The 24,773-nt window shown below is 39.7% G+C and overlaps 1 protein-coding gene across 1 annotated transcript in view; it reads right to left on the bottom strand.

Annotated features, from left to right (window-relative positions):
* Vmn2r22 (vomeronasal 2, receptor 22) overlaps positions 1-10,802 on the bottom strand; it is a 40,878-nt gene extending 30,076 nt beyond the window's left edge. Inside the window, exons 1-2 of the mRNA NM_001104637.1 lie at positions 10,588-10,802; positions 9,130-9,427 (exon numbers count right to left, since the gene is read on the bottom strand). Coding sequence (NP_001098107.1) covers positions 9,130-9,427; positions 10,588-10,802 — 513 coding nt within the window. The remainder of the gene's footprint in view (positions 1-9,129; positions 9,428-10,587) is intronic.
* Positions 10,803-24,773: the final 13,971 nt, after the last annotated feature.

Here is a 24,773-nt window from a genome sequence, read left to right on the forward strand (position 1 = left end):
AGACAGCTGCTCCTGCAGGTAGATGAGCTGACCAAGCAAATGAAATTTAGTTTGTCACATTCCACGACTGAGAGGGCTATGGTAGGCTGCCATCTCAGGTGAGAACAGATCTTCTAACACTGACCTACTGTGGAGGCTGAGAATGGGATGTAATAGCACCTCACATAGTCTGCAGGCAGATGAACAGGCCTGGATGAGTCTGTCTCAGGTCACAAGTGTGGAAATGGAAGTTCACAATTGCAACAAACTAAATAGTTAGGTAGGACAGGGCTTGGCTCAGGCATTTTATGGATGGAGGATTTATTTTACTGTCTTGCTCACTAGGAGCTGACCTCACAGTCAGACTATAATTGTGGTGTATGATAGGCCAAAGCCTGAAGGGACTGAAGAGTATCTATAATGCTATACATGCATGAAAATGCCATGATAAATTCACGTTTTACACTAAATTAAAATTATATGTAATACATGTATATATGCATGCATGTATGTATGTATGTATGTATGTATGTATGTATGTATATCATGAGGATCAGGAGGAGGCACTCTGGGTTGCAAGTGTTTGCTCTGCAAGCATAAGGGCCTGTATTAGAATCCTCAGCCTCTCCACAGCAAGTCAGAGATGCCTGCCTTTGCTTGTACCCCAAAGAGCAAAATATAGATGGGTAAATCCTAAGAGCTTGCTGACTAGTCAGCCCAGAATCTCAAGCTTCTCATTAAGTGAAAGACCCTGATTCAAGACAGCAGTTTAGATAGAGATGTAGGAAGACTATCTGGTATCCATGTATGGATCTGCTGACATAAATACCTGCACAGTCCTGGGAAACAATGGCATGTAACACACACCTGACACACATCATACACACAGGTGTCACTTACTATACACACATACATGCACACACACACATACATGTACACACACACACACACACAGAGAGAGAGAGAGAGAGAGAGAGAGAGAGAGAGAAAGAGAGCGCTAGAAAGGGAACCACTAGAATGGTAAAGGAAATCCTAAGGCAGGGGAAAGTAATAAAACACTGATCTAAAAGCTGAAAAAGGTTTGTTCATGGAGCAGAACAGCAAGGTGGGAGAGTGTAAGCAGCATTAGGATGTAGACAGTGAGAACAAAGTGCATGTGATTGGGCCATAATGAAACCCATGCATCATCTGCTGATAAAAAAATAACTCTACGGATCGAAGTTCAATTCCCAGCAACTGTGTCAGGTGGTTCATAACCATTCACTTCTCTCTGCCCGACCTCTCTCTCTCTCTCTCTCTCAATCTCTCTAATATTAAAAATATATTTACATAAATGGATTTCATGGCTAAATAATAAGATATACAAGTAAAATAAAAAGAAATATCCAAGCCAAAAGACTTCCAACTTGAACACAGAGACCACAGAAACATGAAATCCCAAAGAAGTGTGACATCCCAAATATCATCCCTCCTTAACTACTGAATACAGGGACACTGACATGGATAATATGAAAAATTCAAAATTTACTAGAAAAATTACAAAAAGGGGACTAGAGAGTATTCACTATTGCCAGTTATTTATTTTTCTATGAAAATCAATACAGTAAACACACACACACACACACACACACACACACACACACAAAAATGGGGTAAGAAGAAGGTAAATTATTCCTGTTTATATGATATGTTTATGTTGGAACGTTTTCTCATGGGCTCTTCATGGAATTTTAGGTATGAAACTCTCAGACCTTATATACACATTCATCAAAATAGGGAACACAGAATAGATATCCAAACCAGTAGCTTTCTACAGGTCAATAATGAATTTTTAGAGATACAAATAATGGGAATAATACAATGTGTAATTTTTTTAAAAAAGCATCAAGAAATAAGCCTAAACAAGGAGGTGGAAGACTTTAAAGGCTTTGAAGATGAAGGTAGAAATGGGATGAATGTGGATGCATACAGATTGGCCAAATTAATATTACAAAATATGCCAAAATTGTATATCATTAAGGGTAATTCTCAGCAAACTTCCTATGACTCTTTTCACAAAAGTAGCAAAAGCAATTCTAAAGTTCATATGGAAACACACACACATACACAAAACCCAACTGGGCCAACTGGGCAAAGCCATCCTAAAGAGGGAGGGTACTGGTACATGTTTTCCAACACAAGATCTCAAATTATACTACTGAGCTGTAGTAACATAGAAGACTATTGTTGGGATACGACAAACCTTTTGACAAGCTAAACAGAAGACCAATAAATAAACTCACAGAGCTAAAGTCAAAAGCATATTTTGGAGAAAAGACAATTGCTTCCACAAATTGCAAGGAAAATTGAATATCTAAATGCATGTCAAAAAATTAAAGTGGAGTGGTTTTCTATCTCTCTGCCCTGTGAAAAAATCTATTCAAAGCAGCTCATGACAGGAAAACCAAATGGAGAGCTGTTAGGTGAGAGTCTGGAAACCAGTGAGGGGCAGGTAGGAGGCTCTGTGACAAAAATGAGCCAAGTTCAATTATATACACATTTCTTATAAATAAGTGAAATCATTATAAATGCCGTAACAAGCATATGCCCAAAGTCAAATATTTAAAAGAAGAAATAAAATCCATTCATAAAAACACATAAAATTATGCATCTGGTCAGACATGGCGGCACATGCCTTTATTCCCAAGGCCTGGACAAGCAAAGGTGGAATGACTTCTCTAAGGCTATCTTGGGCCACATTGGAAATTCAAAACAATCGAGACTGCATGGTGAGAACTGTAGTCTCCCTTCCCCCAGCCTGAAACCTGCTTGCTCAGGGGTGGAGCTTCCTTCTCATTCATTCTGCCACGCCCACTGCTGGACCGTGCTGCTTTGCTGTTGGTGCCACCACGTGCTCACCTTACTACTGGATTCCGAGATTATTCGGCAGGAATCGGGTCCCCTCCCCCTTCCTTCATAACTGAGTGTTGCAACAGTAAAAATTGAGTTTTGATCAGAATGACTGTCTTAGCTACATTTCTTTCTCTCACCACCTAGCCCCTCTTCTCTTCCAGATTTCCAAAATGCCTTTCCAGACTAGAACCCAGGTTGTGATCCCCTGGCTGGACACAACAATTGGCGAACCAACGAGGCGCTGAGAAACTGCAAAGGATTTTTGGAAGAGACACTACTGGTTCGGAGCTCCATAAAATAATTAAAGGATAAAGGAAATTCATAGCGGAGAAGGTATGGGCTTAGCTGAAACAGTGTTAAACCCGAGCGCTGGTTCACTTAGGTTCAGCAGTGAGGAGCTGGGTAACAGGCAGTAGGCCGTGGCTCTCCGAAGCTATATTAGGCATGAGAAAAGAAAGGGTTTATTAAAAGGAACAGGCGAATTGCCGCAGTTAATAAAAACTGCATCATGAGGGAGGAAAATGTCCCAAAAAGCAGAGAGAAATTTCTCTCTGGGCCTTATAGCAGGAGTACTCTGTTCCCTTTTGTGTCTCCTCTAATGTCTGGTGCACCAATCTGTTCTCGTGTTCAATTCATGTATGTTCGTGTCCAGTCTGTATGAATGAATGTTCTATGTTTTATGTTGGATAATAAAGATGGTATAAAAAAACTTTATCTGCAAAGCCTAGAGCTGCCACGTGTTTCAGCCAGGAATCAGACACGTGGCAGGAGGGCCCCTGCTGGAAAAAACTGTTCATTTTAGGAAATAAGGGCGAGTGCACAGCCTCTTAGTTTCGGGGTAAAAATGCTGATAAATGGTTTGTGACTAATGTGATTGACAATGGTAAAGTGCTTTTTATTCTATGATTGTAGCTACAAAAAATTAATATTCTCTGATTGGTCTAAATGTAACTGCTTCATTTGGTTCTTTTTTATTGAAAATGTGCTCTGCATATTTTCACATTCAGCTCATAAGTTGTTGGTTAAGATTAATAATTGTTACATTGCTACAGATGGTTAGTGTTAAATTTGATAACTCAAGTTCAGAGTCCTTGCGACACGTGGCATAAAGCAGGCCAAGAGGCTGGGTCTCTAAAGATATTTCTAGTTTAGGTAATAATTAATGTGGTTCCTATCCTAAATAGTAAAATTTAAGGTAAGATCTAAAACAATGCCTCTTTATTAAAGCAGTAAAACTTGCTTTAATAGGTGTTCGTAGGTATTAATTGACATCCAAACTTCGTAATATGATTGTAATGCTTCTAATATTGATTTTAAAGATAATAAATTGTTTTAAACTTGGGTTTTGCTTTCCCAAGGTTGTAGGTATTATCCTAACCTTGCATAAGAAACTTAAAAATTATGGTTAAAACTGCCATTGTTCCATTGACTGCAGCTTGCAGTTTAATTTCAAATATAAGATCTTTAATTCACCTGTATACTGTAATTAAGATAATTACAAGAGTAATCATCTTATGAGAGCGCTCATCCAGCTTACTTCATACAAAACTGTGACAGAGTTATCTAGTTATGTTTGTCTTTATGAATAGATTAGACAAACAGTTTGGCTATAGTTGCTGCCTGGCAGGAAACTGCAGTACGGGATTTTTTCACAACACTAAAGTTGTGAAGAACGTTTTAACTGTAAGTCATCTTAAGAAAGAGTATCAAAATTTAGAGGCATAGACAGTTATATTGTTTCTCTAAAATCGGTCCTTATTACAGGAGGGCCAGGATGCTCAGATTTAAAAAAAAGTATTTTACGTTTGAGTCAATACAGGGCTCTGGGCAGCCACAGAGCGGCTTGTGGGCTTCTTGTGTTTTGCAAACAGTGCCTGAAAAACTCATTCCCTGTTTTCAAGAGAATTTCTTTTTAACAGTGTTGCAGATCTATTCAGATGTTTAAAATAATGCTTAAATTCTAAGAGTTTTGCTTCTAGTGAACTGTAATCACTAGAAAATTTGCCTCTAGGTATGGTAACTTTACCTTATGTAAGAAAAATTTTTATTGTTTCTGCTTCTATACAAGAAGCCAAGAGTTTTAATCTTTCAGTGTATATTGTTTCCTAAGTGAAAAGTATTAACTAATGCTTCTCAAAGGAAGTTTACCTTAAGTCCTTGCTCTCACCCAAAGGATTCAGAGACAATATACTTTTATTACTTAGTTTTTAGTTTACTACAAAAGGCTTTACAAAAAATAAAGAAAGCTTTTATAATTGTTATTAATTATATTCATTGGTAATTAAATATTAGTTGTGCCCAAGACAATTCTTTGGCCAGAAAAAAATATTATTGTAAAGTAATTTTTCTCATCTTCCCAGCCGATTGTTGGCCCACGTGGGCCCAACTAGCTGCTGTGGGGCAGAGTCTTAAGACACACAGTTTCCCCTGTTCCAGCACAAATAATCTAGTTGTGTGCTGTAGATGTTGCTTTAAAATGCTGAACAATCAAACCTTAATTTGTATATTAGTAGTCAATGCCATATCTCTGAGCTCACAAGTGTTTAAATTGTTCATCCCTCAGATACTATTAATTCTCAAATTTAAAATTGCTTATGCATATTTCTAGTTAATAAATAAATTATGCACATGGGACTCTTAATAACTTTGCAAGCCTTCTAGTTACAACCACTCCTTAAGAAAAATGATTGATAGTGTGATTAGTCACTGCCCCTTTACAGCCAAGTATTTAAAATATTTTGTCAACAAGTTATTAATTCAAAAGGTTCGGTATTGTGAAATTTTAAAACTTTAACTTCTTAAAAGACAAAAAAGAGAGAAATTGTATCCCCGTACATACTATTTAGTGCATTCCCATGCACACTATTTAAATCTTACCTTTATTTTCAAAATTTAAAATTTAAATGTCAAAGAATTTAATAAATGCTTTATAGTATCTTAAAGGGATCTACTTATTGGCTTATAGATTGATCCTAAAACAGCTACCTTATTGGGAAAGGGAAAAACAGGTTTTCTCCACAGAATGCTTCAGAAACATATTAATTCGTGTGACGAGCTGGCAGGTAAGTTGACTCAGTGTCCTGATTGAATTGACTAAAAAACTAAATTAAATTCAAGTTTTAGATCCATCTTTGCTTGTCATTTTTCCAGTTTAGACTAGCTTCTAGCCTTTTAACTTTATGGCAATAGTTCATCAGAGACTGTATATTCTGACTTAGTAAAATTAGTCATTTAATAGAGTCATAATGATTTTTATCTTTTCTTCAGTGTGACCAGTCATTCTAACTCAATCTTAGACTGGTTTAATATTCAGTCCAATGTTAGAGACTCCTATATTCTAAATTACTTAACAAAGTTAATTCAGAGCACATCCCCCAAGGTCACCAAAGGCTCATCTTGCCTTAACCTTATTTGTTCTAAATATTTTGCAAACTGATATTAAAGGTCAGTCTGCAGTGGATTGCCACTGGCATCTAGTTACTTCTAATTCTTATGCATTGGTAAAACGGAAGGACCCCCTGACTAGCGAATAGAAGGGTGCAGATCTGGTTCTAATCTGGGGAAGGGGCTCGGTTTGTATTTTTTCAGGAGATGAAGATGGAGCACGGTGGCTGCCAGAAAGATTAATTCGTTAGATGAACACAGATTCTGACTCTTCTCGTAAGTATCATTCTGAAGACTAAAATTCCTCTTGTGCTTAAAATTCAGCTGGGAACAAAAGCTCCCAGAAAAGCTGTTTTCCTGCTACTCTCTGGGCCAGCTCCTCAACAGGAGGCCGGAGACTAGCCTTAGCTTTACAATTTGCAACTGAATAAAGTACCTGAACTTCCCCAAAAGAAGCTTTGTGATGTTACCCTTCACTCTCTAAGATTTTTGTCTTTCAAGGAGGTTAATCAACATTCTCCAGCCAGACCATTGGATGTGCAATCCCCGCCCCCCCTAGAGCACACAGGTGGCAGCTGTTATCTCCATTCCAAGGACATTCCAGAACGTGGCTTTCAATCCGAGTTAAAATTTAGGTTTTCCTAGAGGACTAGAAAAGTAGAAATTTCAAATATTAATAGAGATTTTTTTTTATTTTGATAGACAGGCCTAGTCCCTTAGCTGGCCTCTGGCTTTTCACCCTTGCTGTTTCTGCAAGGTGTCCTTAGTTCCCCAGGCTGTGGGAAATATAGGGATGAGGAGGAACGACTTCCAGCTCCTATTTTAGCCACAAGTCATGGTGTTACTAATGACATAATTCTTGCCTAGGCCTTGCTAAATCTGAGGTTGATAATTCTCCTTTAGGAGCTGCACAGTACTCAGAACTGTGCATACTGGTTCATGATCGTACGAATTCAATATGGGTATCGCTTGGTGCAGAGAACTACTGCAGGGGAAAGTCCAGCTTGACCATTTCTGAGTTTCCTGTGGGTTATACCCAGTTTAAAAAAGAGGTTGGTATCTAATTTTGGCTAAAAACCAAAAATATCTACGGCTCTGCCTCCCCTCCCCAAAAGATACCAAGAGCCACAGGTGTGGGTCGTGACAGCACTCACGGAAGGAATCCGGTCAATGTCCACCCAAGCCAAGGTTAAAAGCCCACTCATTTATGGATGAGAAAATCTTTTGATCACCTCAGTTAAGCGTTGCCTTATTTAACTTAATTAATAGGGGGGAGAGAGATTGGAGACCGTACTGTCTTCACTGCCTCCCACCCCAAAATAAAAAGCCAATTGGCCTTGTACTACGGAGCCGGTCATACACCTTCTCTCTGTTTCCTGCCTGTCATCCAAAAATATGGAGGAATATCAACTCAGTGTTATTCTTAATAAAGTGTATTTCACATTTGTTCAGTCAAACTTAGCCAGGGTTCCAACACTCTACTTAAAATTCAACTAGGAAGCTACCTATTCAGTACTAATTAGCATTATAAAGTCAGAGCCTGCAGCTCCAGGCTTTTCAGTTAGTTGTTTACTAGGATAGAAAGGACAGTCTCAGCCAGATACAGTTTACCATAAGAAAAGTTAGGGAATCCCACAGAGACAGGTTTTATCCTTAGCCCTAGAATTCAGGCAGAGCTATTGAGCATAGATAAATTTTTTTCCTCAGGCCAGCTTTTTCTTTTTTTTTTTTTTAATTTTTGTTAACAAAAGGGGGGAAATGTAGTCTCCCCTCCCCTAGCCTGAAACCTGCTTGCTCAGGGGTGGAGCTTCCTGCTCATTCGTTCTGCCACGCCCACTGCTGGATCATGCCGCTTTGCTGTTGGTGCCACCACGTGCTCACCCTACTACTGGATTCTGAGATTATTTGTCGGGATTCGGGTCCCCTCCCCCTTCCTTCATAACTGAGTGTTGCAACAGTAAAAATTGAGCTTTGATCAGAATGACTGTCTTAGCTACATTTCTTTCTCTCGCCACCTAGCCCCTCTTCTCTTCCAGGTTTTCAAAATGCCTTTCCAGACTAGAACCCAGGTTGTGATCTGCTGGCCAGACACAACAGAGAACCAGTCTTAAAAGTAAACAAATAGGAAAAAAATTAAACGTAAACTTGCAGGTCAATTCACTGAACAAAGCTTTTGAATTACTTCATGAATATTGCCAAAAATGGAAAGTACCAGATAACAGTTATTGACAAACCAATATTTCTAAAGTCCTTCTCAAGTTTTTTACTAAACAAGGTACATTTGAGTAAAACTTGCTACTACTCTGGCATTGTTTATAAGAGGTCATTACTGATCAACAGAAAGAATTTTAAAGACAAAAATTGAAACATTCATATCAAAATAGAAAACTTACAAACACTGCCAACAAGGAGCCAGAGTAAGTCTGACTCATGGTTCTTTGGAAAGGGAAATGTTATGTTGGCAATATGAGCTGTTACCACAGTGAAAGAATCAGGAAAATGTCCATGGTTGTTATACTGGAGATACATTAGTAGAATTATTATAGTCCTCACGCTTGGTGATGCTCTAAAACTGATTACAAAAGAAAGTCAGTATTAACAGTCGCACAAGGCAAAGGACATTTTCTTGAAGTAGATTTAATACAGGTTGTCATTACTTTATGTATAGTTTTTCAAAATTAAAGGTTTTCAAATTAAATTTGTTATACTAGCATGATTTAATCTTATGAATAACCTATACACTAGAGTTAAAATGATGAACAAATAGTAAATTTTAATTAGTTCCAAACCTCATCAATAAACAATAGCTGAAATAACTAGCATTTTTTACTATGTTACTATGTTTAACCTAAGGAATGATTATTATATGTGTACCTGTGGGACATTGTAGAGACTTAGAACTCGGGAGATCTGAGTTGATATTCCTGTTGAAATGCCTCCTATCACTGCAACCAGCTTATCAGTCTTCTCAGGCCTGCAGCTGTAGTTAGGAATTGGGGGGCTCTCTCCTGAGAGCAAAACCATAGAACTTTTCATGGCCTTCATCTCCGTAAAGTCAGCATTGAAGACATGGAATCCCAGGGACATATTGAACAGAATATTTGGGTCCTTGTTGATTTTTTCTATAGCAAAAACCATAGCCAATATGTGCTGATAGTGTTTGGTGAAATCACTAGGAGGAAAAATTGGAAGGATGATTTTGTGTTCTTTTTAATATTAGTTTTTAATAAAACATAATTACATCAGTTACTTCCCTCTACTTTCTCCCTGGAGTCCCTCTCATGCTCCCCCTCAATTTTGGATTTTTATTTTTAACAATCTTAATACACAACAATCAAAGAAATAAACAGGATATTCTATATTAAAAATGTATTTATCTTAAATGAATGAATTCATCTTAAAAATGAAGATTCATAGTACAACTTATTATCAATTTCACAATTTTTGGTTTTGAATTTCTTGAGACAGAGTCTCACTATTCAGCCCAGGCTGGACTGAAACTCACTATGTAGACTATGTTAACCACAGACTCATAGAAATCTACCTGCCTCTGTTTCTCAAGTTCTGGGGTTAAAGTTTTGAACCATCTCATGCTTTGAAATGTACAAATTTAACTTTTTACTGTGAAATTTGTGTCTGAGAAATAAAAATTGAAGAAATAAATGGAAGAAATAAAATAAGAAATTAAAACGTTGAAATAGCCAACACTGAAACAGTTTTTCACATGGTCTTCGAAAATATGATAAACCTCGAGAAATAACAGTGCTTAATCAACCATAGTAATTTAAAAAATAGTCTCAAGCAAATTTAAATCGGAAAAATAAAGTGTTCTCGCTACAATGTACTAAATAACTACAAAGGAAAATTGTTCCCAACTGCAAAGTGCTTTCAACATCTTCTCACATATTTAAAAGCATTCAGAGTTAGTAGGGGAGAGACACACAGAGAGCCCGGCATAGCTGAGTAGCTAGTGACATTTGGCGACTACTGGGAAACAAAGAGTAAGTTTCCTTCTAGGAGCTTTAGTTTGCATAGACTCTAGATGATGCCCTATACTCCTGTTGTACTGGCATGCCTAAATAAACTCCACAGAGTAAAAAGTGAGAGTGAGACAGAATCCATGAAGGTGAGAAAGAGAGACAGACAAAGAAACAGAGAATGAATTTGAGAGAGAGAAGACACTGGACAGTGGAAGTGTAGCGGTAGAGGAGGGTTTGATCCATATATATATATGTATATATATATATATATGTATATATATATATATATATATTAAAATATATATTAAATACTGTAGCAATATTTTTTAATAAAAGAAGCCAAAAAACTTACATGTAAACATATTCTGGTATATTGTATTCATTTCCAGAAGTAAATTTATTTTTGCTGTGTCTACCTGACAATTTAAGGGAGAAGAATCCTCCAATCACAAAATCCCCATCTTGATAGTAGCCAGGAGAAGCAGAAATACTTAAAAAGTAACAAGAAATTTGTTCCTGGAGTACAATGAGCACAATCCAGAGAGAGAAAGCAATGAGTAATTTCATGCTAACATTGATAAATAATTGATAAAACACAGAAATCTGTTCAATTGAGAATCTTGGAGTAATTAATCCTGATAGCACATTAACAAACTGACAAAACATATGGCTGTCTGGTCGATGTAAATCGAGGTTATAAAGCATTGTTTGGTCCTGATACAGGCCCACCAGCATCCAAACACTCCCTCAGTTCCTGCGAGTATAATCTCCTTTGCACCCACTTAGCCCTAGATTGTGTGCCCTCCACAGAATCACTATGAGTCTCCAAGGGCTCAGGAATCACTTGGCACCAGGGAATCCTGATTCTCAGCAAGAAAACATACAATTAAAAATAAAGTGTGGAGTCCTCTAAAACACCTGTGGAGTATGTACACTATGTGAGCTGAGAGTTTTCAAGGTCTCAAAGTAAAGAGAGACTAACCCATAGAGGCACTATTCAGTCATCAAGAGTCATATGAAGGAGACATCAAAGGACTCCATGATTGTGAGGGGAAGGGCTACACTCTTAATAATTTAACATCAATGTCATTTTACACTATTTCTGTAAGACCAAGTCAAAGCCTTGCGTTTGAAGACTTTATAGGCTATATTTTTCAACTCGTGTATTTTTAACAACTTACATTGTGTATAATTATGAGTAAAATGTTTTGAAATACATATATTATGTAAAAATGGGTATAAATTTTTAATTCACACATAGTTTTGTTAAGCACTGGCATGATTTCAAATGTAATGACATCAGGAACAGTAAAGGAAGGAATACTACTAGCTTTGAAAAATGTCTATTGTGCATGAGGTCCAATATGTTTACCCTTTTCCTCTTTTTTTTTTTTTACGTCCTCATTCATTCATTCATTCATTCACTCACTCACTTTTGGTGCCAGCACCTTAGGAGACTGAACTTAGAGCATGGTGTCTGCAAAGCAATACTCTACCACAGTGCCACAAACTTACCTCTTTTAAATCTATAAAAGTTAAGGACTAGGCTGCCAAGGTAGTTTTTGCCATTGTGACACTCATGTTTAAATTTTCTTATCAGTGGAGATTATAGCCATGCATCACCAAGCCTAGCTATTAACATATTTTGATGTGAGAAAATACAAATTTGGAATACAAAATTAAGATACACAAAGAAATATGTCATTTGATTTTTCAAATCACATTAAATCCATTCACGTGGAAAACACACAACATCAAAGCCCTTAAGAAGGTAAGAATTTGTCAGGAAGCATGTGCACAGAGGCTTTCGTTGCTCAGAAAATGAGGGAAATCACACCTTATCCTCAGCTTATTTCTGTGGGTCTGTGGAATAGTAGCATGGTTATTCTTTTCTTTATGGCTAATAAGTACATTTAAGTGATTACATACCACCTTTCTCTTTCTGGGACTCGGTAACCTCACACAGGGTGATATTTTCTAGTTCCATCAATTTACTGTTAAATATCATGTCCATGTTTTTACCAGGTGAGTAATATTTTATTGTGTAAATATACCATATTTTCTTTATCCATTCCTCAGCTGAGGGATATTTTGGTTGTTTCCAATTTTTGACTATCATGAATAAAGCTGCTATGAACATAGTTGAGAAAGTATTCTTGTGGTATGGTGGAGCATCGTTTGGATATATGCCTAGGAATTGTATTTGGGTCCTGAGGTAGATCTATTATATTTCAACTTTCTTGCATCTTTTCTGAAAATTTTATGACTTCTCAATTTTGAAGAAGGTTCCATAATGTCGTGAGAAACAAGTATATTTTTGCATTTGCATAAAATATTATGGAGATATACCTAAGCTCCATCTGAGTCATAACACCTGTCAGCATCATCATTCCTCTGTTTAGTTTCTGTCTGGATGACATTTCCATTGGTGACAGTGGGGAGTTGAAGTCTCTAACTAATAATTTTGAGGGTGGATTGTGGACTAAGCTTTAGTAATGTTTCCTTTACGAATGTGTGTGTTCTGCATTTGGGGCATAGATTTTCAGAATGTACACTTTATCTTTGTGGATTTTTCCTTTGAGGAATATGAAGTGACCTTACACATCAATTTTGATTAATTTTGTTTGGAAGTCTATTCTGTTCAATATTAGGCCAATTAAACCTGTTTGCTTCTTATGTCCATTTCCTTGCAAAATCTCTTCTCAGACCTTTACTTGAAAAAAATATTTCGATGCTGAGATATGGTTTTTGTATGTTGCAAAATGATGGGCTCTGTTTTCATATCCATTCTGTAAGTTTTGTCTCTTTATTGAGAAAATGAGTCTATTGATGTTGAACGATATTAATGAGTAATGATTATTAATCATTGGATTGATGTTGCTGGTGTATATGTTAGTGTATGGGTGCATGCATGTGTGTGCACTCCTTCTTTTGGCTTTATTGGTGTGTATTCATTTATTTCCTATAGTTTCTTTCATGTCATTGGGTTGGAGTTTTCCTTCTAGTACCTTTTGTTTATTTGCTTGTTTGTTTGTTTTATTTATTTATTTATTGAAACAGGGTTTCTCTGTAGAGCCTTGGCTTTCCTGGAATTCATCCGGTATAATCGGCTGGACTTTAACTCAGAAATCTGCATGCCTCTGCCTCCCAAGTGCTGGGATTACAAGTGTGTGCCAGTGTCTGGCCTTTTTTTTTTTTCTTTATATCATATTTTTATTTTAGGTTTTCTAAACATTCAAAAGTTACTACAAATACATGGGCATGGGAGTCTAGACTGTGCTCTGGATCCCAGCCCACTAAGCCCACACCCAGAGACAACATGATCCCCAAAGCTTCTGACACATCCAGGACCACAGTTGAGGCCCCAACACCCTGGCCAATACCTGGTCTAACTGTGACACCCAAGGACCCAGGGAACACAGGAACACCAGCCCACCCAGAGTGTTCCTTTTTGTTTTCACCTGCACCCAGGATAAGAGCCTGTTTTCTACATTCCCAACTCCTCAGCCAACACCCAGGGTTATCTTGATCCAAAGGAGTTCTTACACATCTAGGGTCACAGCATCACAGGCTTGCTGGAGTGACCAGCTATAGGCAGAGACAGCAAGGCCAGTTAACACCAGAGATAACCAGATGGGGAGAGACAAGCCTAATACCATAAGTATCAGAAACCAATTCTACTTGTAAACATCAGAACCCACGGCTGAGGGAGCATTGACCCGTTTCCTCCAGTGGGTGCGGTCATGACCCACACTTGTTGCTCTTGGTATCTTTTGGGGAGGGGAGGCAGAGCCCTAAAAAGATCCTTCAGTTGTGACTGGAGCTAATACCAACCTGCATCCAAATGGGTATGTCTCTCAGGGAACTCAGAAATGGTCGAATTGGACCTTCCCTTGCAGTGCTTAGCCTGTACCCATGCTGGTGCCCTTACTGGGTTCGAGTTATTACAGTCCAGTATGCACAGTTCTGAGTCCAATGCAGCTCCTAAACGAATCCTAATTAACCCTAGAGCTGATGTGGTCTCGAGGTGGAACACCTTAGGGCCAAATTAAGGGGAGAGGGGTTTTAAGGTCAGCTCGAATTATTTTAAGAGGTTATGGAAGTTGAGCCTTCTCCCCAAGGTGAGGGCTCACATGATGTGGTCACAGCTGGAGGTTCTTCTTTGTCGGTCTCGGTGTCCAGACCATGATAATGAACTGAAACAGATTTGTCGGAAACAGCAGAAGCTATCTGTGATTTAACAAGATGAGTTAATCGTTGAAAAGCCCAAGGACCAAAAGAAATTAATAGTAGGAATCCCACAAGGGGTCCCAAATGGAAGGCAATAAGGTGGATAGCCAGGGTGAGGTGGAGAACCAATTCTGATACCAAGACTCTTGTTGTTCTCCTTCTCATTTTCTTTTTTCAAGGCTAGCCTTTACCTTGGCAAGGCTATCTTTCACTAATCCTGTCTTGTCCACATATACACAATACTTTTCTATGAGAGCTGCACACAATCCTCCATGCTGTAAAAAGAGTAATTCTAATCCCCTTCTCTTTTGTAACACTACTTCAGAAAGAGATGCCAAAGAATCTGTTACCTGATCTATACCTTCTCTTAAATCTTCTACATCTTGACTAATAGCTGCTTTAAGCTTATGATAGCGCTGCACACTTTGCTGGGAAGTAAATACGGAAGCAATGCCAGTGCCTGTCCCTGTAGCCCCCAATCCTAAGAGGACCATGAGGGTCACCACAGTGACAGGCTCTCTTTTGCTCCTGCGGGGCAATTCTGTGCCCCTTTCCCAAAACCCTAACAAATCATCTGAATCATGAACTCAAAGACTGGGAAACAATGGGACCAAAACACAATAATCTTTTCTCTTTATAAAATCTTCATTGACTAAATGTCGGGTTAAGCCTGAGGAGCATGCTAAAAACGTATTATTAGGTGCCAATAGATATTTATAGGTATTATTTACCACAATGGTATCACTGCATATATTTTGAAGTTAGAAGGTCGGGATCATATGAGGCCCCACAACACAACTTCCAATTCCAGAAACTTCAGTTAGGGTAATTTGTATTTGTTCTGCATCATTAAGAAGGGTAAAATTATTGAACCGGCTATTCCCTCATAGAAGGGAGGGGTGGTGGAAAAACACATCCAACACTCCTCAAAATCAGGGGAACTATCCTCCTGTTTTTTTATCTATTAGGGCAAGGGCTGAGACATTTAAAATGGGAAGCAATAATTCAGTAGACGGCTTAGGGCCAGGAAGAATGGTAGGCTGATAAGGAGTGTTCATCTGAACATGCGGGGAAATTGATTCCACTGTGGAGGGGGGCAACCTAGCTGTTGGTTGCAGTTTGGCTGGGGGGTGATGCAATTGGGGGTTGGGTCCTATGGATGCCTTATGTTTATTAGGAACTTCTTTTAATAATTTTATCTGAAAAATAAAGCCAGGATCCTTACATCCAATTTCCATAACATTGCATTCCCGATGTAAAAGTCTCCATTCTCCTCCTATATTCCAATGGGTGTATCACTTTCCCACCTCTGTAAATTTAATGAGTGGGGCACACCAGTCATCTTTGCACAGGGTCTTAAGAGGCTGACCGATGGTTATTCCTAGCCTCTGTTGTAAATATATGGGAAGGTACTTCCGTCTAACGGTGATAAGGTCTCAAGAGGAGGTGGGTTTCCAATATGCATCTCCTGTAGTTTCACAGCTCCATGACTTACAAAAATATGAATCACGATAGCCACATTTATACTATTTATCACAATGTTTTCCTGGACACACATAAAATCCACTGGTATGGTCAGCCATAGAGGCTCGTTTAATATATGAATTACAAGCTGCAAGATGTCCAATATAGTCAGGATCAGGGCTATTAATAGGCTTAGATTGAGGGAAAAAATATGAGGGTGTGTCCCCGGCAGCGTCTGCACCAAGTGCAAGGACACAGACATCTACTTCTAGATCCGGCCAATGGGGCTTGGCATCAATTTTGGAGCTGGAATTAACTATGTCTCCAGCATGATTTTGAATAACCCAGGTGTAATTAAAAACCTGATAGGCCCGATTATTGGTGGTCTTCACGATGGAGAACAGGAATAGTATCCAGGCCAGGACCATCAGGTTCATCATGGTCACGGTCCGATACTTCCTCCTGTAAGAGAAAATAATTATTTCTCAGGCATTGCCCTGGAATTTATTATAAGGTTTTATTAATCTTTCAGGGAGCCATCTCGCTCCCCTTCTTTTGTATTATAGACACAAGCTGAGTCCTTAGCCCAGATAATAACTGGATCTGGTCCATTCCACATTCCCGTTAAGGGATCTTTCCACAAAACTTGAGCATAGCTTGAGTTGTCTTAGGGTGCCACAAGCGACCAGCTGCGGAGCGCCCTGACATATCAAGGGTCAGGAAATTTAGCACAAAGAGTGCATGAGACAATACAATTTTGAATTTCCTTTAAAGAAATGGATAGTTTCCTGAGTAGCCAGCTTGATTAAGGTATTTTTTTTAAAGTCTGGTGTGCTCTTTCGACCATTCCTTGTCCTTGCAAAAAGAATTAGGAGACCTCACCTTAGAAATTCAAAATTTACAGGGGGCCCTCTCTGGAGCCCCAATTGTCAAGAAACAGTTGGAGCACCCTAATGTCATAAAGGAGGTCTCTCCTCTGGTCTTCACGGAGAAGATCAAACATAAATATTCAGCCAAGGACAAGACACATAAAAAATTCGCCTTCCCAGTCCTGACTCGAGCACGCTCCAAACAGATCAGTCATGACCCCTAGCCAACTAATGATGAACAAGCGCCAGATACCTCAGGACAGGCAAAGGGGGGAAAGGAAAGTGATGACGAACTTGATCAAGTAGCCTCTGACTCCGAGGCAGAAGAGGCGATAAAAGATGAAAGTGATTATGAGGCTTCACAGCCTGTTTATAAGAAATTAAAGATCAAACATATTAAAGAATTGCATTTGGCTGTTAAAAATTATGGGGTTAATGCCCCTTTTGCTGTATCAATCTTGGAAGGACTAGCAGGAGATGGCTACTTAACACCCAATGAATGGAGCAAAGTGGTACAGTCAGTCCTCACTAGGGGGCAGTATTTAACTTGGAAATCTGAATTTGTGGATAGAGCTGAAACCCAGACTGCTAATAACAGAAAGAACCCCCTCAGTGAGGCTTATTTCTGATAAAATATGCGGTAAAGGTCCGTTCGCCTCTGATAAGAAACAATTGGGGCTTTCTCCTAGGGTGCTTGTGCAGACCGCCCAGGTGGCCTTAGCAGCCTGGAGAGCCGTACTGGCCACAGGAAACCTCACCACCCCGTTGACTAAAATTATTCAGGGCTCCCAAGAATCTTATGCCCAATTTGTTGGTAGACTACAAGAAGCCGCTGAAAGAATTCTCGGCCCCCAAGAAAATGAAGGGCTTTTAGTTAGACAACTTGCCTTGGAGAATGCTAATTCCGCTTGCAAGGCTGCCCTGAGGGGTAAGACTAGAGGCTTAGACCCCACAGGAATGATAAAGCTCTGCAATGAGGTAGATAATTTTCACATCAAGTCTCAAAATCTATTAACCTGACCATCGGAGCAGTCTTCCAAAAAGCTGGTGGAACTAGCCAGTGTCAGCAGAGTGTGTTTCAGATGTGGACTCCCGGGACATTTTGCCCTCAAATGCCCACCCACCAGACCAGGCAAGTCTGCCACCACTCCAGGCGCGGGCCAAGTTACACAGGGAGCCATGCCTCCTGGCCTCTTCCCTAAATGTAAGAGAGGTCGCCACTGGTCATGAGATTGCAGATCCAAAACTGATGTAAATGGCCACCCCCTTTCTGCGGTCCAGGGAAACTACCAGGGGCCCCCTGCTCGGGGCCGCTCCCCCTGATAGCACCCTCAAACAATCCATCGCTGATTCCCTCCAGTCTCCGCAATGGGACTGTGCAGGGCTACAGCAGGGGGCGCAGGCTTGGACTTGTCTTCCTCCACCACCAGGATTATAACTCCCGAGGAAGGGACGTTAGTTATTGAGACAGAGGAATTCGGACCCCCACCCCAAAATATGGTTTTTTCTTATTATTGGCCGAGCATCACGACCAAGGAGAAATACAAATTCTGGTTACAGCCACACGAGGGCCCCTTACATTGAGAGCAGGAGAGCATATTGCCCAAGTGCTGCTGTTCCTGTTAATTGGACAATTTCCACATATTAGAAAAAATCGGGGGCCGTCCTCCCCAAGGTCCTAGGATGTTTATTGGGTACAAAGATTAACTGACTCCTGACCCATGTTGACTCTGTTTTTAGATGGCAAACAATTTCAGGGACTTCTAGATACTGGGGCAGATGCAACAGTAATTTCTTCATCACACTGGCCCACTGCTTGGCCTTTAGAACCTACTGCTACCCATTTAAAGGGGATAGGCCAAACTCAGGATACTTTACAAACTTCAAAATTGTTAACATGGTCAGATAAGGAAAATAATACTGGAACTGTCCGGCCCTTTGTAGTAGGGGCCTTCCTGTTAATTTATGGGGAAAAGATATACTCTCTCAGATGGGAGTTATAATGTATAGTCCCAATGAGACTGTCACAAATTTAATGCTAAAACCAGGGTATCTCCCTGGAAAAGGCCCGGGGAAAAATGAACAAGGGATTGTTCATCCCTTTGTCCCTGTACCCAAAAGAGACAAAAGGGGTCTGGGAGCAGACCTTTTTTTCCTAGAGACCACTGCTCCTCCTGCACTCCAGGCAGATAAAATATCTTGGAAAACTAATAATCCAGTCTGGGTCGACCAGTGGTCTATGCCTCAAGAGAAGGTCCAGGCAGCCTTACAGTTAGTGCAGGAACAATTGATGCTGTCGCACCTTGAACCATCCACCTCCCAGTGGAATACACCTATATTTGTTATAAAAAAGAAAAATGGGACTTGGCGGTTATTACAAGATCTCAGAGCTGTTAATAAGACTATGATGCCAATGGGTGCCCTACAGCCTGGTCTACCCTCTCCCATTGTCATACCTAAGGGCTATTTCAAAATTGTTATAGATATTAAAGATTGGTTTTCTCTATTCCCCTTCACCCTCAAGATTGTGTCCGCTTTGCCTTTTCCATTCCAATTGTAAATCATGTGGGACTGAATCCTCGCTTTCAGTGGTAGGTTTTGCCACAAGGAATGGCTAATAGCCCCACCTTGTGCCAAAAATGTATGGCCCAGATCATTGATCCAATAAGAGGGTGCTTTCTCACTGCCTATATTGTACATTACATGGATGATTTATTAATAGCTACCAAAGATTTACAACAGACCCATGAGATTTTCCAAATAGTAGTTGCTGTCCTACAAAAGTGAGGTTTTGTAATAGCCCTAGAAAAAATACAGGTTCAATATCCTTTCATGTTCTTGGGCTTCCAATTAGAATCTGCAACTTTTCACTCACAAAAACTGGCCATTCGAACGTCTCATCTGAAGACCTTAAATGATTTTCAAAAATTATTGGGAGATATTAATTAGCTACGTCTTGTTGTTAAAGTTAACAGCAAGAGAATTAAAGCCCTTGTTTGATGTCTTGTGGGGTGATTCTGATCCTACCTCCCCCTGAAGTCTGACCATAGAAATAAAAGATCACTGGCCCGAGATGAACAGGCCCTTTGTCAACAGGTTACTTTTTAATGAGTCAACAGGTTATGGGTTATTTTGACCCCACACAGCCTTTATTCCTGATCATCTTTTCAACCACTTTTGCACCCACAGGCCTTATCTGGCAAAAAGACAGCCCCCTCTTCTGGATCCATTTACCAGCCACCCCCTCTAAGGTTCTCCCTACCTTTCCACTCTTGGTGTGCCAGGTGATATTTTTAGGTTTAAAAATGGCCACCCGCCATTTTGGCCGAGATCCTGATGTAATTATTTCTCCTTATTCCTTGCTTGGTTACAGTCCCGATTTAATGATTGGGCCATATTGCTGTCCATCTACCAAGGGACTTTTGATACCCATCTCCCCGGTAACAGGTTGTTACAATTTTTACAGGTGACTTCTTTTGTGTTTCCCAAAGTTACTCATTCAGACCCTATTTCAGAGGCATTAACTGTGTTTATAGATGGGTCAAAAAATGGAAAAGCCGCTGTGGTCATTGATGGGCAAATTCAAGTCATTGATAGCTTCTATACCTCTGCACAGTTAGTTGAACTTTGTGGAGTGTTAAAGGTGTTTGAGCTTGTTGCATTACCATCTAATCTTTATTCAGATGGCCACTATGTGGTTAGGGCCCTTCAAGTTTTGGAAGTAGTCCCTAGTATCCAACCCTCAACTGCCACCTTTCAGATATTTTTTAAGAGTCAGATGCTTATTAGGGCTCGTGCTCATCTCTTTTTTGTAGGTCATATTCGAGCACACTCCGATCTACCTGGCCCATTAACAGAAGGAAATGATTTAGCTGATCAAGCTACTCGGCTGGTGTGCCTTGCTTCCCTCTCTGATCCCCTCTCAGAAGCACAAACAGCCCATGCCCTCCATCACCTTAATGCTCATACATTAAGACTCAGATATAAGATAACTAGAGAGCAAGCCAGAGAAATTGTAAAACAATGTAAGAACTGCCTTACACTTCTTCCAGAGCTTCATCTGGGTGTCAGCCCCAGGGGACGTATACCTGGTGAATCGTGGCAGATGGATGTTACACATGTCCCGTCCTTTGCAAAGGTAAGATTTGTGCACGTTACTGTTGATACCTTCACTGGTTTTGGGATTTTGAAATCCCAAGAAAACAATAAACACTCAAAACCTAGAAAATAAAATACAACAGCACAAAAAGAAGAACACAGCAAAACAAAATCAACCAAACTGTAACCAAATAAAAGTACTTGTATAAATATTGTTGATTTCCTCATTGTGTGACCAAACTAATTCTGAACATAGAACTTGCCTTAAAGTGGTAGAAATTCTGATTGGAGAAAATTTATTGTGTCTCTTGAAAACCATAATTTTCACCATTACTCTGTATGACCTCTTTTTATCACATCATTGAGATATTCAGGGTGAACAGTTCCAACAATAAGAAGATGAATGTGCATATAGATTTAAATGCAAAAACATCTGTCCAATATTTAATTATACTGTGAAACCAGAGATTGTATTACTTACTGAAAATTGCTCTTCTAGTTGTGGTATGGCTTAGCACTTAGCATATTTTTAATCTGAAACAAAGAATATAAAATTAGTTGGTAGAAGGATTCACCCATGTTTGAAAGTAACTTCTAATTGATGGGGCAGACAATGTGAAGAATCAGAGAGTGATTTGACAGAGTCAGTCAGAGATAGGATATACAAGTATATATATCTCATAGGGATAGACAAGAAAGACATAATTTTCTGGGATCCCACACAAGTAGTCAGGTATTGAGGTAGGACCCAGTGATGGATGAAAGCCAAAGGCTAATGACCCATTAACTCTCAATTACTTTTCTGGGACCCAGAAGATGATGGCTTTCTGTGACTTAATTCTCTTTTGCTATTCTGTGATCAGAAGCTTTTGGTTTAGGGCAATTAAATCTCTTTGTCCTTAGGCCAAAAGCTGCTTACTTCTGACAACCCTGTTCACTGAGGAATTTCACTCTGAGAACAGCACATGGTACTGAACTCAAAAACACTTACCTCCTTGTGATATTTACCCCAAGTTAGGAATTTCTCATTTAATGAAAAATGTTGAACACTGTGAGATTCAAAGACAAACTCGCCAACCTTCACTTGAGCATTGGTACCACTCGGCAGAGACTGGTAATTAAAGATGTCAAACTCAGCTGGGCATGGTGGCACACACTTTTAATTCCAGCACTTGGGGGGCAGAGTCAGGTGGATTTCTGAGTTCGAGGCCAGCCTGGTCTACAGAATGAGTTCCAGAACAGCCAAGGCTACACAGAGAAACCCTGTCTCTAAAAAACAAAAAACAAAACAAAACAAAACAAAACAAAACAAACAAACAAAAAAAGATGTCAAACTCAGTTGCCAAAATTTCTTTGTTCACAATGTTCTCCTCATTGGAGCTTCTCCCAAGTTGGCTCTTTTGTAAGAATGGATGGAGCTAAAAGAGGAAAATAATTTTCAGAACCTGGACTGTAATTCACTGAGAGGTAAAGAATTCACTGAGAGGTAAAGAAACCTGGTTACTGTAACTGTCGTTTCTTTCTCTAACTGTATGTTCCTGTGGCTTTCATTATTGTTGTGTATATCAAACATTCGACATATGGTTAATCCATGGCAGCACTAAGCTTATATCACACACACACACACACACACACACACACACATACATACACACACACAAACACACACACACACACACATACATACACACACACAAACACACATTCAGACAAAAACTCAACAAATTCTGGAGGTAACGAAAGTTTTTAACCAAATGGACATTACAGGAATGAGATAACTGAAGAACAAGGGACAATAATTAGCAAATAAGAATTCAAGGTATTGTAATTTACAGATGCCATGATAGTACATATAAGCAACACTTATGATCAGGGAACTCCTATGACTAATGAACATTTGCAGAGATGATGCTGTCAAAAGAGTATCAAAAAAAAAAAAAGTAGCCTTCCTGTAGACAAATGACAAACAAACTGAAAAAAAAAAAATCAGGAAAACAAAACTCTTCACAGTAGCCACAAACAGTATCAAATATTTATGGGTAAAAAAATGAATAAAGCAAAAGACTTGTATGATAAAACTTTTGTCTTGTAATAAAGAAACAGAAGAAGATATCTGAAGATGGAAAGATCTCCCATACTCATGAATCAGTAGAGTTAACATAATAAATAGTAAAATAACTTCAAGAGATATCCTTATTCCTAATTTTAAAATGTACCACAGTGTTCTAGTAAAAAAAGCTACAAAGTAGTTTCATAAAAAAAACTCAACGTGTGAGTTTTAATAACACCCATGGAAGGAGTTACAGAGATGAAGTTTGGAGCTGAGACGAAAGAATGGACTTCCAGAGACTGCCGCACCCGGGGATTCATCCCGTAATCAGCCATCAAATGCAGACACTGTTACATAAGCCAGCAAGATTTTGCTGAAAGGACCCTGATATAGGTGTCTCTTGTGAGGCTATCCAGTGCCTGGCAAACACAGAAGTGGATGCTCACAGTCATCTATTAGATAGAACACAGGGCCCCCAATGGAGGAGCTAGAGAAAGTGCCCAAGGATCTAAAGGGATCTGCAACTCTATAGGTAGAACAACAATATGAACTAACCAGTACACCCAGAGCTTGTGTCTCTAACGACATATGTAGCAGAAGGTGGCCTAGTCGGCCATTATTGGGAAGAGAGTCCCCTTGGTCTTTCAGACTTTATATTCCCCAGTACCAGGGAATACCAGGGCCAAGAAGTGTGAGTGGGTGGGTAGGGGAGGTGGGGAGTGTAGGCAGGACTTTCAGGATAGCATTTGAAATGTAAATGAAGAAAATAATTAATAAAAAATTGGAAAAAGAAAAAAAAAGAAAATATTTTGTGGCTTTTGTTACTATAGCACTGTGGTACATTTAAAATTAGGGATAGGGATAACTCTTGAAGTTATTTTATGAAACTGACTCTTCTTTTGCCTCCTTGTGATAGCCTTTTCCTCCTGCTGGGTAGCCTCATTCGGCCTTGATATTAGGGTATGTGTCTAATCTCACTGTATTTTGTTATGCCATGTTGATATCCCTAGAATTCCTACTTTTTAGAGAAGGAGAACTGAGGACCAGGGGATCTAGGTTGAGTAGAAGTGGACAAGGGAATGAAGGGAAATGGAGAGTGGCTACATATCCAAATAGCAGCAGAAGAGAACTACCCTTCCAAGAGTGCAGACAAGCCTGCAAGCACAGGTAAGACCACCACTGCTGCTCAGAAGAACCTGCCCAGTAGCCTCAGGACAGAGGAAACAAGGAACTGTGAGGAGCCACCCTTGCAATTGCCATTACAAGATGGCGCTGACATCCGGTGTTCTAACTGGTAAACAAGTAGTCTGAGCATGTGCTGTGGTATTTTTCCATTCCTTGTGCCCTGCCTGTCCTGTGGCGTCATCTAGGCTGATGGTGAGCAGCCAATCAGGGCAATGCATGTCTCCAACTGCTCTTCATGGTCTATTTAAGGACTGGGTTTCCTGTGTTCTGGGTCTCCTCCCCAGAAGCTGATCATCTGTCTCTCGAGATGCATTAAAGCTTTACTGCAGAAGGATCCAAGTGTCCTGTGTGTGTTCTTGCTGGCGAGACTATAATACAGGACAAGGAACGACCTAGGATAGGAGCCTTCAGGTTTCCCTCTGTACCTGGAGCTGAATCTGTGCCACAAAGTTAAATACACAAATACCGACAGGAGACATCTACTCTCCCAAGAGGGCCTACACACATGTGAGCACAGGTAAGACCACCACTACTCTTCAAATTCCTGGCACAAGAGGGACCCTCCCAAAGCCATCAAGACACACAAATCAGCTGGGAACAGGATCCTTCTGGTTTTTGTCTGAACCCCAGAACTGACCCTGT

The sequence above is a fragment of the Mus musculus genome, chromosome 6, assembly GCF_000001635.26.
Source record: "Mus musculus strain C57BL/6J chromosome 6, GRCm38.p6 C57BL/6J".
NCBI lineage: Eukaryota > Metazoa > Chordata > Mammalia > Rodentia > Muridae > Mus > Mus musculus.